The sequence below is a fragment of the Callithrix jacchus genome, chromosome 18 (assembly GCF_049354715.1).
Source record: "Callithrix jacchus isolate 240 chromosome 18, calJac240_pri, whole genome shotgun sequence".
NCBI classification, from domain to species: Eukaryota; Metazoa; Chordata; class Mammalia; order Primates; family Cebidae; genus Callithrix; species Callithrix jacchus.
In genome coordinates, this window is record NC_133519.1 from 31,627,684 (window position 1) to 31,643,906 (window position 16,223).

General features: G+C 37.9%; 1 protein-coding gene and 1 long non-coding RNA gene across 5 annotated transcripts in view; one reads left to right on the top strand and one right to left on the bottom strand.

Moving 5' to 3' along the window:
- The window catches only part of LOC144580266 (uncharacterized), a 145,338-nt gene that overhangs the window by 119,486 nt on the left and 9,629 nt on the right, over positions 1–16,223 (top strand). The window contains exon 2 of the long non-coding RNA XR_013529549.1: positions 6,559–6,637. This is a non-coding gene — a long non-coding RNA (uncharacterized LOC144580266). The remainder of the gene's footprint in view (positions 1–6,558; positions 6,638–16,223) is intronic.
- MROH9 (maestro heat like repeat family member 9) overlaps positions 1–16,223 on the bottom strand; it is a 114,174-nt gene that overhangs the window by 80,849 nt on the left and 17,102 nt on the right. For 3 of the 4 annotated variants that reach the window (XM_035279453.3, XM_035279451.3, XM_017966168.4), the window contains 4 exons: positions 13,830–13,908; positions 13,087–13,222; positions 4,435–4,521; positions 1,140–1,244 (listed from right to left, as the gene is read on the bottom strand). In XM_035279453.3, coding sequence (XP_035135344.3) covers positions 1,140–1,244; positions 4,435–4,521; positions 13,087–13,222; positions 13,830–13,908 — 407 coding nt within the window. The remainder of the gene's footprint in view (positions 1–1,139; positions 1,245–4,434; positions 4,522–13,086; positions 13,223–13,829; positions 13,909–16,223) is intronic. The other variant, XM_035279452.3, reaches the window with a different exon arrangement.

Genomic DNA, 16,223 nt, shown 5'->3' on the forward strand with positions numbered 1-16,223 from the left:
ACAGAGGCTGAATATACAGTATCCACAAAAGAGAAAGGTTCATAGGTAGGGTAAGCTTTCTGAGAAGGCAGGCCACAATGCTATTCGAAGTAGAGACAAACTCAGTAAATATTGGCTATTATGAGATAACTATTTGTTCTCCATCTGAAATGCAAAAATTAAAAAGTCCAATTGTATCCCAGTGTTTGTGAAGGTGTGGGGAAATGGGCTCTTTAATATTTACAAGAATGCAAATTGATGGACAATTTTGTGTTACTAAACTTTAACTTATCATATTTCTCTATCTGACCATTATCTTACTAAGTATTTCCAGGTACACATTCACGTACTTGCACAAAGATGCCCATTTTATATTGATTGTTTGAAGCAGAAACAATTAAATGACACTTTAACGTCCATTAACTGAAAAATAGTTAAACGGATCATAATATGTCAAAAACATGGGCTATATACTGTGTTTTAAATAACAAAATGAATCTACATATGTTGACATAAAAATATCTGTAGGATGTATTGTTTCAGTGAAAAAAGCAAATTGCAGAACCATATGTAAAAATAACTTTAGTAAAGAAACAATAAGTAATAAAGCTATGTATTTCAGTGTGTGTATGCATGTGTAGATGTATACATTAAAAGTGGTTTGGTAGGACACATATCATGCTGACATGGCTAAGGACGGGTTTGGTGTGGAGAGGATAGTAAAGGAAGACTTATGCTCTACCTCTAGCATGTTTCACAATGAAAGCTTGAGGATTACTTGTGTAAATTTAAAATAGTTAAATAACAGCTTTCAAATTATTTTAGGAAAAGTACGTGAGAAGACAGGTAAGGTTGGAAGAATTTATGAAATTACAAACTGGTCTACAGAGAAAATTTCAGAGTTGGCAAGAATCTGGTTTTGACATACTCATGCTGTTTGCATAAAGGATAATGTATCTTAACCAGTTGTTTGAGAAACTCTGTTCTGACTGGCACAAAGTCATATAAGATATTGACTCCTTTTCTGAAATCCCAACCAACCTACCAGTACAGTAGTACCAAGGAGCTGTCAAGTACTCTTAGGACCCAAGACATGGAAAGCAGCACTATAGAAATGCAGTCTTCAGAATCAGGTGGCATTGTTATACTCTGTGACTTACATGCCCCCTGGCTTTCATGGCTGCAAATCTTAACACCCTGTTGATGATCATCATTATTCTCTCTTGCAGGTATGAGCTATCTTCACTCATCCACACGAGTATTTCCTGTTGGAAACACAAAAGTCACCCTAGAACCATGAACTTTTCATTTTCCAGGAACCTTTCCTCTATTCTCTGACTTCACCAATTCAGGCATTCCTGCAGTCTCCTGATTATTTCACACTCAACCTACATTTATCTCAAAAACACAGACAATAAGCATCTAACATACTACTTCATCTACTATGGAAACTGTATCTGGGTTTTATTTTATTATATTAAAAATAGTTACTAATATCCACTATAATAGTCACTTCGTTAGGCACCATGAAAAGTTCAGCATGAAGCTATGGTACAATTGTCAGCTGCTTTGCCTCCTCCTTTTCTTTCAAAGGATATATTCTCCCTTTTATTTTTAAATGACAAGCTGCCTTTCAGCTTTAAAAGAGACTTAAAATCTTGTCTGAATCTGCAGTATCATCTTATTCCAGAATTCCTCTGCCAGTTCACCACTCAAATATTCTGGCTCATAGTTAGAGAGTATATTACTGGAGGTAGGTTGGGGAGAAAGTTCTTGCACATTTTTATTCAAATCTGTCTTGCTGCACCTTCTAGTTGTTCTTAATCCTCAGAGGCAGAGACACACTTACACCCTTGAGTGGGGAAGAATACTGCATATGCCTCATATGCCAATTGCCATTAATAGTCTTTTTTAAGGCAATCTGTCAGGGTCTACTCTGTTTATGTCAATGGTTAGCCAAACCTCTTCACCTTCTCTTACTCCCATTGTAAAAACTGATGTCTATTTCCTAAGGTGAAAGAGTTTCTAAATCTCAGAGGGGTCAACCTTTGCCTTGTCCTTTTCATGAGCGAGGTTCAGCCCTTTTTGAGAATGAGGGGAGCTCTTAGGCATGATAGGTATTCACAAACTGGTTAAGTAATACTCTTCCACGTTAGAGGGGCTTCTCCACACATTAGCATTATACATATTATTGCTCCTTTCTCTGTTTTTATTTTTTTTATCTGCAAAACGAAAGAAATAATAGTAATTCCATCAGAGGATTATTTTAAGGATTAAATTAGGAAACCCACATATTCAGTTTAGTGCCTGATATGGAGTCATTGCTTAACTCAATAAATGGAAGCTACTGATAGTGGCATGGGGTGAACAAAAAAGCATGCAACCTTTGCCTTGTCCTTGGTGGGGGGAAGAGGAGGATTTATAATCATTGTGAAGGGTTGTGAAGATAACTTTTCTTAACTTTTAATCAAGTTCAGGCATACATGTGCAGGTTTTTATATAGATAAACTCTTGGTATTAAGCCTAGTACCATTAGTAATTTTTCCTGATTCTCTCTCTCTTCCAAATCTCCACCATTTGTTAGGCCCCAGCATCTGTTGTTCTCCAATATGTGTCCATGTTTTCTCATCACTTAGCTCCCACTTATGAGCGAGAACATGCAGCATTTGGCTTTCTGTTCCTCTATTAGTTTGCTAAGGATAATGGATTCCAGTTCCATCCAAATTCCTGCAAAGTACAGAATCTCATTCTTTGTATGGCTGCATAGTATCACATGGTGTATGGGTGCTACAGGATTTTTATACAGTCTACCATTGGTGGCTATTTAGCTTGATTCCATGTCTTTGCTCTTGTGAGTAATGCTGCAACAAGTATATGGGTACATGTGTCTTTATGATAGAACAATTTATATTGCTCTGGATATGTTACACTCAGGAATGGAATTGCTGGGTCAAATGATATTTCTGTTTTTAGGACTTTGAGGAATCACCATGCTGTTTTGTACAGTGGTTGCACTAATTTACACTATCACCAACAGTGTATAAGCATTCCTTTTTCTCCACGACCCCACCAGCCTCTACTGTTTTTTTGTTATTTTGATAATAGCCATTCTGACTAGTGTTAGTTGGTATCTCATTGTGGTTTTGATTTGCATTTCTTTAATGATCAATGATGTTGACCTTTTTTTCATAGGCTTGTTGGCCACACATATGTCTTCCTTTGAAAAATATCTGTTTATGTCCTTGGTACACTTTGTAATGGTGTCTCTTTTTTCTTGTATATTTAAGTTTCTTATAGATACTGAATATTAGACCTTTGTAGATGCATGGTTTGCAAAATTTTTCTCCCATTCTGTACATTGTCTGTTTACTCTCTTGATAGTTTCTTTCACCGTGCAGAAGCTCTTCAGTTTGATTAGATATCATTTAACAATTTTTGCTTTTGTTGCAATTGCTTTTGGTATCTTTTTCATAACATTTTTTCCCATTCCTATGTCCAGAATGGTATTGCCTAGGCTGTCTTCCAGGATTTTTATAGTTTTGGGTTTTACATTGAAGGCTTTAATCTATCTTGAGTTAATTTTTGTATATGCTGTAAGGAAGGGGTCCAATATCAATCTTCTGCATATGCCTAGCCAATGGATAACATTTTTTAAATGCACAAAACAAATTGGCTCAAATTAGGCACAAATTAGCCCAATACATTTTATTTTCCTTCACATTCCTTTTTGTCTTCATAAATACCAATACAGCTTTTTAAACTTGTGTGTATTTATGATTTGTACAACTCATAGATGCTCCTGGTAGGATAAATCAATCTGTTTTTCCAGTACTTCCAGACAGTTGGCCTCTGATGCCAACATGTTAGGAATGTGAAATTGAGGACCATAAGACATGCAGTGCAGTCTTGGTCTCTAGTGGGGACTATATATGTGAAGACCATCTGTCTGTGGTTGGGACATTAAAAAATACAGTGAGGCCTCAGTTGTGAAAAATAGGGTTTTGAATTGTTGTTAGGTCTTCTTTAGATACAGTACTATCCATGAAAATAGAATTTCAGCATTTTCTTTAGCACCTGAGTTGATGAGGAAGAAGGATGCATACAGTTACACAGCATAGTTTCACTGTTATGTGAACTTGAGGGTAGTTTAGGCTAATACTACTCTCTAATGCTATTCTCTGCTACTTCATATTGTGTTCACCCATGTATCACCATATGAGACCTGGTTTCTCAAGTACCTGTTGATGCTGTCCTCCCCAAATTAAATTCCTAAAAGTGTGCTTCTGTAATTCAAATAAAGGGAAGTGACTTCATTTCACTCTTTGGTGGTAAAGAAAATATTTCAGCTGTCAGATACTTGAAGGAGACACAAATATAGCAAATGATAAAATAGTGAAGCATAGTAAGTGGGCTAGCTTTATGACAAGAAAATAAACCTACGTATTTTCCCTTTACCTTTAAGATCTGTAGTTTGTAGAAGTCTGTAGATACTAAGTTTACAAGACTGCTCTCAAATATATTTAAAATACTTTGGTATAAATTCTGAAACACAGAAACATTGCACAGTCAGCAGCCTTAGACAAAACTTTACCTAAGGTCTATAGATTTTTTCTTACTTAAAAGTTACTTTTAATTGGGTTTCAATTCCTTGAAAATCCATCAGTGAGTGACACAGAAAATACTTAACATCAAATTGTAAAATGCCACAAACATTTAAAGAATTTTAGCATTATCTCAGATATTTTAAAATACACAAAGAAAAAAGACAAATGAAAACATAAAAATGTAATTTTCTTTGAGAAGTACAATGAGTATTTCTTATTTAGTGATGTTCTATAATCTTTAAATTTTCTGTAATAAGCATCTACCATGTTTATAGGAGGAAAAGCTAAAATTTAATTTTATAAAACTTGCTTTTCTGTGCTTATGAATGCATTTTCTCAGTATTGTTTGTGCTTAAATGTGATTTTGCTTGAGAACTCAATATGTTGGATTTATTTTTATCGGATGCATGGTTTTAAGTTTAGTTTCAAAAAGAACATAGGCTTGGCTAGTAGATTACCCCTTAGTTATAAAAAGTTTTATTTCCTATTTTAATGATGAACATTTAGAAAAATTCTCACCTTTAAAATTTTACATTTTTTCTTGATTTAGCTGTCTATAGATTATCTTTCTACAGCATGTTTTGAGATGTAATAACACAAATATATTTTATTCTAACCGTTGCTTTAAGTTCATTGAAAGCAATAATTAGGGAATAGCTGCCTGAATAGTTCTGATGGAAGTGGACAGTAATTGCTATTTTAAGGGCTGCTAATTACTATATTTCTGTAAAAATAATAGACTTTTATGCCTTTGTGATTTTAAATAGAAGACTCAAGCATGTTGTGACTTGGTTCTTATTTTAGCTGACACCTACAAGTTACCCAAACATCATATTTAAATATAGGTTAGATCAGGCACAGGGGCTCACACCTATAATCCCAGCAATTTGAGAGGCCAAGGTGGGAGGATTACTAGAGTTCAGGAGTTTGAGATCAGCTTGGGCAACATAGTGAGACCTCATTTTTACAAAAAATAAACAAAATTAGCAAAGCATGGTGGTGCATGTCTGTAGTCCTAGCTACTTGAGAGGCTGAGGTGGAAGGATTGCTTGAGCTCAGGAGGTGGAGACTGCAGTGAGCCAGGATAGTGTCATTGCACTCTAGGCTGGGTGACAGAGCAAGACTCCATCTCAAATAATAATAATAAAATATTGAAAATATTTTATATCTAAATAGATGGAAACAGTAAGATTTATTGTTCCACACATTAGGTAGGTACTGGAAATTGTATTCTGTGTGGGCATTGGAAATTTCCATGTGTGAATAACTGATATATAAAATATATGTAACATTAATAAACATGGGGCATTTGGATGTTAAAATGTTATATAACAACACATTTTTTTCTTTCTAGTATTGGAAGAAGGGTTTTATTTTACTCAGAAATTATTTTTCTTCTCCCAACTACCAGAGTGGTCTTCAGCAGTAAAAAGTAAAAGTATCTCTGGGTATTCTCAGGTAGCTGCTTAGGAATATTTGGAAGAGGTCAAGTTGGAAAAGAATTGCACATTTGGGAAAATTAGCAGCCTACAAATCTGTGTTAGGGATATAGGAATATAGCTGAGAAAGTTTCTTCATTAAAGTCACCTTGCATCAACTGCAGAAAAGACTATAATTCTCTGAGATTTATATAGATGCTCTTATAAAAAGAAATAATTAGCCTGATAGTTTTGCATCTGAGTGTTCTAAGTTCTCTCCACAAACTGAAGAAAGGAGCGAGGTGGCTATGCTGAGACCTCACCTTATACCATATGCCATGAATTTCTTCTCTAGCTTATAGAGCAAATTCACTGTATAGCAATGGTAAAGAAATGGAGACCACAGATGTTTGCTAATTTTACTATAGGATTCTTCCTACTTCCATCTTTCTCTTTTCCTATTCCGTTCTTTGAGGGACTTGACAGCAAACTCCCTATTCTTGCTAAACCAATTAACCAAAAATATCTTTATCCATTTGCTCCTATAAATCCTATAGAATCGAGTATGGCTTTGCGGACTCAAGATGGCGCTGTGAGAACAACCCAGGATTGGAGCCCGCGTTGAATTCGCAAACGGTGAGTCAGTGCTGCATTTCCAGACTGATCTTTGTTGCCCACAGAACGGGGAAACTCCCAAGTATAAAAAGACACGGGACGCCAGGCAGTAGGTCTGCCTGGCGAAGCCGGCAGCCGGGGCGGCGGCGGCCGGCCCTACCCAGCAATCCCCACAGGGCGCGCTTGTCCGGGTGCCTTGTTGAACCGGCAACCTGAGACTTGAGAGGGCTGGACTTGAGACTGAACGAGACTTGCACAGTAGCCCAGCCCAGGGGATTGCAGGGACAGATCGTTTGGGATACCCAGTGGGACGAACAAAACCGCGATTTCAAACTATCCCGGGCAGACGGTCCGAGACGCTCTGTGGGGGAGGGGCGTCCACCACTACGGAGGCAACCCGCCCCAACAGAGATACACGCCCACTGCTGATGCAGCCAGCCGTTGCCGAGGCAACCCGTCCCTACTGAGATACACGCCCACTGCTGACGCAGCCTGCCGTTGCTGAGGCAACACACTACAACGACCGCCGCAGGGCATGGCGGAGACCACAGCAGAGCCGGCAGGAACAGCGCGAATCACACAACAGCAGGGCGGAGTCTCGGCAGCCAAACAGTGGCTAGTCTGCCTTTGAGCTGGGCAGGACACCTGATCGGACATCCAAAAATAAAGCCCAAACCCCTCAACACAGAGCATTTGAGAAAAAAAAAAAGGTTGTTTAATGAGCTGTGTTGCAGCAGAATCAAACATAGCAGCCTAACAGCCCTGAATGAACAACAGAGTGCACAGCTCAGCAATTAAACCCCTATAAAGTACAAACTGTCTCCTCAAGCAGCTCCCTGACCCCTCTATATCCAAAAGACTGTCATTAGGCAGGCATCATCCGGGGACAAAGAGAGCAGAAAAAGAAACTGGTAGCATCCCTCGCTGTGCCACGGCTACTAGAGGTGCACCCCAGACAAGCAGGGTCTGGAGCGGACCTCAACAGTCGTACAGCGAAGGGGCTAGACTGGTAGAAGGAAAACCAAGCAACAGAAATACTTCATCATCAACATTCTGGGTGTCCACTCAGAGACCCAAACGAAAAGTCAGCAACTACGCAGACGACCAGCGGACAAATCCACAAAGATGGGAAGAAACCAGCGCAAAAAGGAGGAAAACACCTGAAACCAGAACACATCGCCTCCTAGAAAGGACCAAAACTCCTCACCAGCAAGGGAACAAAGCTGGACGGAGAATGACTGTGACGAAATGACGGAATTAGACTTCAGAAGATGGATAATGAGAAACTTTTGTGAGCTAAAAGATCATGTATTAAATCAATGCAAAGAAACTAAGAACCTTGAAAAAAGATTTGAAAAAAGATTCGAGGAAATGATAACAAGAATGGATACCTTAGAGAGGAATATGAATGAATTAAAGGAGCTGAAAAACACAATAAGAGAACTTCGCGAAGCAAACGCAAGTTTCAATAGCCGAATTGACCAAGCAGAAGAAAGAATATCTGAAGTCGAGGACCAACTCAATGAAATAAAACGAGAAACCAAGATCAGAGAAAAAAGCGCAAAAAGGAATGAACAAAGTCTCCAAGAAATGTGGGACTATGTGAAAAGACCTAACCTACGTTTGATAGGTGTACCAGAAGGGGACGAAGAGAATGAATCCCAGCTGGAAAATACTCTTCAGGACATCATCCAGGAAAATTTCCCCCACCTAGCAAGACAAGCCAACACTCAATTGCAGGAAATACAGAGAACACCACAAAGATATTCCGCAAGAAGAGCAACCCCAAGGCACATAATCGTCAGATTCAACAGGGTTGAAATAAAGGAGAGAATACTAAGGGCAGCCAGAGAGAAAGGTCGGGTCACCCACAAAGGGAAGCCCATCAGACTCACAGCAGATCTCTCGGCAGAAACACTACAAGCCAGAAGAGAGTGGGGGCCAATATTCAACATTCTTAAAGAAAAGAACTTTCAACCCAGAATTTCATATCCAGCCAAACTGAGCTTCGGAAGTGAAGGAAGAATAAAATCCTTTGCGAACAAGCAAGTACTCAGAGATTTTGTCACCACCAGGCCTGCTTTACAAGAGCTCCTAAAAGAGGCACTACACATAGAAAGGATCAATCAGTACCAGCCATTCCAAAATCACACTGAATGCTAAAGAGCTTCAACATAATGAAGAATCTACAACAACTAACAGGCAAAACAGCCACTTAGAATCAAAATGGCAGTATCAAATTCACACATAACAATATTAACCCTAAATGTAAATGGACTAAATGCACCAATCAAAAGACACAGACTGGCAAATTGGATAAAAATCCAAAACCCATCAGTGTGCTGTATCCAGGAAACCCATCTCACATGCAAGGATACACAAAGGCTCAAAATAAAGGGATGGAGGAAGATTTACCAAGCTAATGGAAAGCAAAAAAAAGCAGGAGTTGCAATTCTCATCTCCGATAAAATAGACTTTAAAGCAACAAAGATCAAAAGAGACAAAGAAGGCCATTACATAATGGTAAAAGGATCGATACAACAAGAAGAGCTAACGATCCTAAACATATATGGACCCAACACAGGAGCACCCAGATACATAAGGCAAGTTCTTAATGACTTACAGAAGGACTTAGACTCCCACACAATAATAGTGGGAGACTTTAACACTCCACTGTCAATACTAGACAGATCAACCAGACAGAAAATCAACAAGGATACCCAGGGCTTGAACTCAGACCTGGAGCAAGCAAACCTGGTGGACATTTACAGAACTCTCCACCCCAAATCCACAGAATACACATTCTTCTCAGCACCACATCACACCTACTCTAAAATTGACCACATAATTGGAAGTAAAGCACTGCTCAACAAATGCAAAACAACCGAAATCATAACAAACAGCCTCTCAGACCATAGTGCAATCAAGTTAGAACTCAGAATTCAGAAACCGACCCAGAACCGCACAGCTTCATGGAAACTGAACAACTGGCTCTTGAATGTTGACTGGGTAAACAACGAAATGAAGGCAGAAATAAAGAAGTTCTTCGAAACCAATGAGAATGAAGACACAACGTGCCAGAACCTCTGGGACACATTTAAAGCAGTCTCTAGAGGAAAGTATATAGCAATAAGTGCCCATATGAGGAGAATGGAGAGATCCAAAATTGACACCCTATCATCAAAATTGAAAGAGCTAGAGGAGCAAGATCAAAAAAACTCAAAACCCAGCAGAAGACAAGAAATTACTAAGATCAGAGCTGAGCTGAAGGAGACTGAGACACGAAAAACCCTTCAAAAAATCAATAAATCCAAGAGCTGGTTTTTTGAAAAGATCAACAAAATAGACAGACCACTAGCCAGATTGATTAAAAATAAAAGAGAGAACAACCAAATAGATGCAATAAAAAATGATAAAGGGGAAATCACCACAGATTCCACAGAAATTCAAACCATCATCAGAGAATATTACAAACAACTCTATGCACATAAACTAGTAAACCTGGAAGAAATGGATAAATTCCTGGACTCCTGTGTCCTCCCAAGCCTAAACCAGGAGGAAGCTGAAACTATGAATAGACCAATAACAAGGTCTGAAGTTGAGGCAGCAATTAAGAGCCTACCTCACAAAAAAAGCCCAGGTCCAGATGGGTTCACAGCCGAATTCTACCAGACACACAAGGAGGAGCTGGTACCATTCCTTCTAAAACTATTTCAAACAATCCAAAAAGAGGGAATCCTTCCCAGATCATTTTATGAGACCAACATCATCCTGATACCAAAACCCGGCAGAGACCCAACGAGAAAAGAAAACTTCAGGCCAATATCCATGATGAACATAGATGCAAAAATCTTCAATAAAATATTGGCAAGCCGATTGCAACAGCAAATCAAAAAACTTATTCATCATGATCAAGTAGGATTCATCCCAGGGATGCAAGGCTGGTTCAACATACGCAAGTCTATCAACGTAATTCACCACATAAACAGAACCAAAAACAAAAACCACATGATTATCTCAATTGACGCAGAGAAGGCATTTGACAAAATTCAACAGCCCTTTATGCTAAAAACCCTCAATAAACTCGGTATCGATGGAACGTATCTCAAAGTAATAAAAGCTATTTATGACAAACCAACAGCCAATATCATACTGAATGGGCAAAAACTGGAAGCATTCCCTTTGAAATCTGGTACTAGACAAGGATGCCCTCTCTCACCACTCCTATTCAATATAGTGCTGGAAGTTCTAGCCAGAGCAATCAGGCAAGAAAAAGAAATAAAGGGTATTCAAATAGGAAAGGTGGAAGCCAAATTGTCTCTATTTGCAGACGACATGATAGTATACCTAGAAGACCCCATCGCCTCAGCCCAAAAACTCCTGAAACTGATAAACAACTTCAGCAAAGTCTCAGGATATAAAATCAATGTGCAAAAATCACAAGCATTCGTCTACACCAATAACAGACTTAAAGAAAGCCAAATCAAGAGCGAACTGCCATTCGCAATTGCTACAAAAAGAATAAAATACCTTGGAATACAACTCACAAGGAACGTAAGGGACCTCTTCAAGGAGAACTACAAACCACTGCTCAACGAAATCAGAGAGGACACAAACAGATGGAGAAACATTCCATGTTCATGGTTAGGAAGAATTAATATCGTGAAAATGGCTATACTGCCCAAAGTAATTTACAGAATCAACGCTATCCCCATCAAGCTACCATTGACTTTCTTCACAGAACTGGAAAAAACCACCATGAACTTCATATGGAACCAAAAGAGAGCCCGCATAGCCAAGTCAATTCTAAGCAAAAAGAACACAGCGGGGGGCATCACACTACCGGATTTCAAACTATACTACAAGGCTACAGTAATCAAAACAGCATGGTACTGGTACCAAAACAGAGATATAGACCAATGGAACAAAACAGAGGCACCGGAGGCAACACAACATACATACAACTATACAATCTTTGATAAACCTGACAAAAACAAGCAATGGGGCAAGGATTCCATGTTTAACAAATGGTGTTGGGAAAACTGGCTAGCCATGTGCAGAAAGCAGAAACTGGACCCCTTCCTGACACCTTACACTAAAATTAACTCCAGATGGATTAAAGACTTAAACATAAGACCTGGCACCATAAAAACCCTAGAAGGAAATCTAGGCAAAACTATCCAGGACATAGGAGTAGGCAAGGACTTCATGAACAAAACACCAAGAGCATTGGCAACAAAAGCCAAAATAGACAAATGGGACCTAATGAAACTCCACAGCTTCTGCACGGCAAAAGAAACAGTCACTAGAGTGGATCGGCAACCAACAGAATGGGAAAAAATTTTCGCAGTCTACCCATCTGACAAAGGGCTGATATCCAGAATTTACAAACAACTCAAGCAGATTTACAGGAAAAAAACAAACAAGCCCATTCAAAAGTGGGCAAAGGATATGAACAGATACTTTACGAAAGAAGACATATATGAGGCCAACAATCATATGAAAAAATGCTCATCGTCACTGGTCATCAGAGAGATGCAAATCAAAACCACATTGAGATACCATCTCACGCCAGTTAGAATGGCGATCATTAAAAAATCTGGAGACAACAGATGCTGGAGAGGATGTGGAGAAAAAGGAACACTTTTACACTGTTGGTGGGAGTGTAAATTAGTTCAACCATTGTGGAAGACGGTGTGGCGATTCCTCAAGACCTTAGAAATAGAAATTCCATTTGACCCAGCAATCCCATTACTGGGTATATATCCAAAAGACTATAAATCCTTCTACTATAAGGACACATGTACACGAATGTTCATTGCAGCACTGTTTACAATAGCAAAGACCTGGAATCAACCCAAATGCCCATTGATAATAGACTGGATTGGAAAAATGTGGCACATATACACCATGGAATCAGAAATCAGCAATCAGAAATGATGAGTTCGTGTCGTTTGTAGGGACATGGATGAATCTGGAAAACATCATCCTCAGCAAACTGACACAAGAACAGAAAATGAAACACCGCATATTCTCACTCATAGGTGGGTGATGAAAAATGAGAACACATGGACACAGAAAGGGGAGTACTAAACACTGGGGTCTATTGGGGGGAAAAGGGGAGGGCCAGTGGGAGGGGGAGGTAGGGAGGGATAGCCTGGGGAGAAATGCCAAATGTGGGTGAAGGGGAGAAGAAAAGCAAAGCACACTGCCATGTGTGTACCTACGCAACTGTCTTGCATGCTCTGCTCATGTACCCCAAAACCTATAATCCAATAAAAAAATTAAAAAAAAAAATCCTATAGAATCCATTAAAATCCCATGGGTTGTAGAATTCACAAGGGATCCAGGGGTATTAAAAAGAGTGAAGAGGAGGACTATAAAGATTATAACGGGCTGAGACATATTCTGCAGGATTGCTGTGATGTGTTAATAATGTCCTATATTGATTAAAGGAAGAAAAATTTTACCTCCAGGTCCTCAATCTCCTCATTGCTGCTCCCCATTTCTTTTACTTTGTCAAGACTTGGCATGGCAACTAGCATTCTAAAGGATGACTCTATTTTCTTCAACTGAGATTCAAACTGCAGTAAGGGATCCACAAAGCTGACAAGAAAAAAGGCATAATTATTAATGATGAGAGAACAAATGTAATCAAAATTTAGTGGCTATTTCTTAGTGATAAGCAAAAATGAGGTTCAGCTTTTGGCTTTATATGACAGATGAGTCTTAAATAGTCTCTTAAAATGATAATGTTTTAAATATAAAGGAATTTATTTCTTTGTAAATATTATCTATAAACAGTTATTTAGAAATAAGAATACATTTCTCCATAATCATAATAATGCAAAGAGTAGTTACATTCCCAGCCAATTTCACAAAGCCATGCTAAACTTAAACAACTGAACTATATTACTGCCACAGTTTCTGTAGTGATTGATAATATATTTTTCACATCTTAGTATTTCTTACATTGAGATGCATCTTCAAATTGATGGCAAGTGAAGCTTGCCTCAGAAGCTAGAAAGATTATCTGCATGTCTGTGCAATACAGAAAGACTGAGAAAGAGTATGAGAAAGAAATAATAGTTGCCAAATTATGATGGTAGAATTTGGAGTAATTTCTTATTTTTCACAATTGTATGTTTTTAAAGATAAAACATTTTAAATACATCCAGTTAGTGCAATAAGAGAGCGTAATAGCTTATCATACCTGGAGTTCATGGACAGGATCATGAATTGATTCCTGAACAGCCGTGAGTATACATCCAATAGGCTTCTAGCTTTATGTGCTTAAGTACCACATTTAAAAAAATAAAAAGAAGAATTGATGATTACAGAGCAGTGAGACTCATAATAGCATGTGTACTTCTCCCTTTTACAGAGATTAAAGGAACCAAATAGGACTGGAAAACACACTCAAGAGTTCTTAGAAGTATTGAGACCAAATTGTAATTTAAATCTACAATAGTAGGTTTGCCTAAGTGGAGGTCTTTTACAGTCAACCACTATGCTTGTATAATTTGCAATACTAGACAGCATTTTGTTAGGTGTGCTCTTTACCAAATACACTTCTGTACACCGATATAACTGTTAAGTCCCAACTATTCAGTGTGGAGATTGCCTATAAAAATGCCAGCCAGGTGATTTAAATAAGGTCTTATTAAAAAATGACTAAACTTACACTATAGAAATAAGAACCACTACAGGACAATGTGCAGCTGTTGACTATAACCATTTAATCTTTAAAATGGTAATTAAGGGGATTCCACTAAAAATTTATTCTTTTTTCCAAGAAACTGGTGAACTAGACCTCTAATAGCCAAAACAATCTTGAGAAAGAACATGGAGGTATCACAGTTATGATTTCAAGCTATCATATAAAATTAAGTAATTAAAATTGTATGGATTTCTATAAAAACGGACTCAAATCTAATGAAATAGAAAGTCCAGAAATAAACTCATTAATATATATCAACTAATCTTTGATAAGGGAGCCAAGAGTTTCCAGTGGGTAAAGGATAGTCTCTTCAATAAGTGGTGTTGGGAAAACTGAATATCCACAAACAAATAAATGAAATGGGACCCTTATACCATATACAAGAGTTGATTTGAAATGGATTAAAGACAAATGGAAGGATGTGAAGCTGTAAAACTCCTACAAGAAAATAGGGAAAGAGTTTCTTTACATTGGTTTGGGCAAAGATTTTTGGATATGACATAAAAAGCACAGGCAACAAAAGCAAAAGTAAACAAGTGGAACTACATCAAAATTCAAGCTTCTGCACAGCAAAGAGAACAATTAACAAAATTTAAAAAATGCACCTATGGAATGGGATAAAATATTTGTAAAACATAAATCTGATAAGGGGTTAATATCCAAAATGTATCCGAAATGTAACTCATGCAATTCAATGGCAATAAATAAATAAGTAAATAAAAATAAATCAGATAACCCAAATACAAATGGGCAAAAGACCTGAATAAAATATTTTCCAAAGAAGACACACAGAAAGCAGTCCCTTGAGAACTGGAACAAGACAAGTACACCCACTCTCACCACTCCTTTTCAACATAGTACTGTAAATCCTAGCCAGACCAATCAGACAAGAGAAGGAGATAAAGGGCATCTAAATTAGCAAAGGAGTCAAACTGTCTCTGTTTGCTGACAATATGATAGTTTACCTTGAAAACCCTAAAGTCTCCTCCAGAGAGCTCCTAGAACTGATAAAAGAATTCAGCAAAATTTCTAGGTGCTGGAATTATGAACACAAATCAGCAGCTCTTCCACACACTAACAGCAACCAAGTGGAGAATCAAATCAAGAACTCTACCCCTTTTATAATAGCTGAAAAACAACAACAACAACAACAACAACAAACAAGCTTAGGAATATACCTAACCAAGGAGTTAAAAGACCTTTGTGGGGAAAACTAAAAAACACTGCTGAAATAAATTGTAGATGGCACAAACAAGTGGAAACACATCCCATGCTTATGGATGAGTAAATCAATATTGTGAAAATGACCATACTGCCAAAACCAATAAACAAATTCAATGCAATCCCCACAAAAATACCACCATCATTCTTCACAGAATTAGGAAAAAAAGTCTAAAATTCATATGGAACCAAAAAAGAGCCCACATACCCAAAGCAAGACCAAGCAAAAACAACAAATCTGGAGGTATCACGTTACCTGCTTTCAAACTATACTATAAGGCCATAGTCACTAAAACAGCATGATACTGGTATAAAAATAGGCACATAGACCAATGGAACAGAATAGAGAACCCAGAAACAAACCCAAATACTTACAGCCAACTGATCTTCAACAAAGCAAACAAAATTATAGAGTGGGGAAAGGATACCCTTTTTAACAAACAGTGCTGGGATAACTGGCTAGCCACAGGTAGGATAATGAAACTGGATCTTCATCTCTTACCTTATATGAACAAAAATCAACACAAGATGGATTTAGGAATTAAAGCTAAGACCTGAAACTATAAAAGTTCTAAAAAATAACATTGAAAAACCCCTTCTAGACATTGGCTTAGGCAAGGATTTCATGAGCAAAACCTAAAAGCAAATGCAATATAAACAAAGATA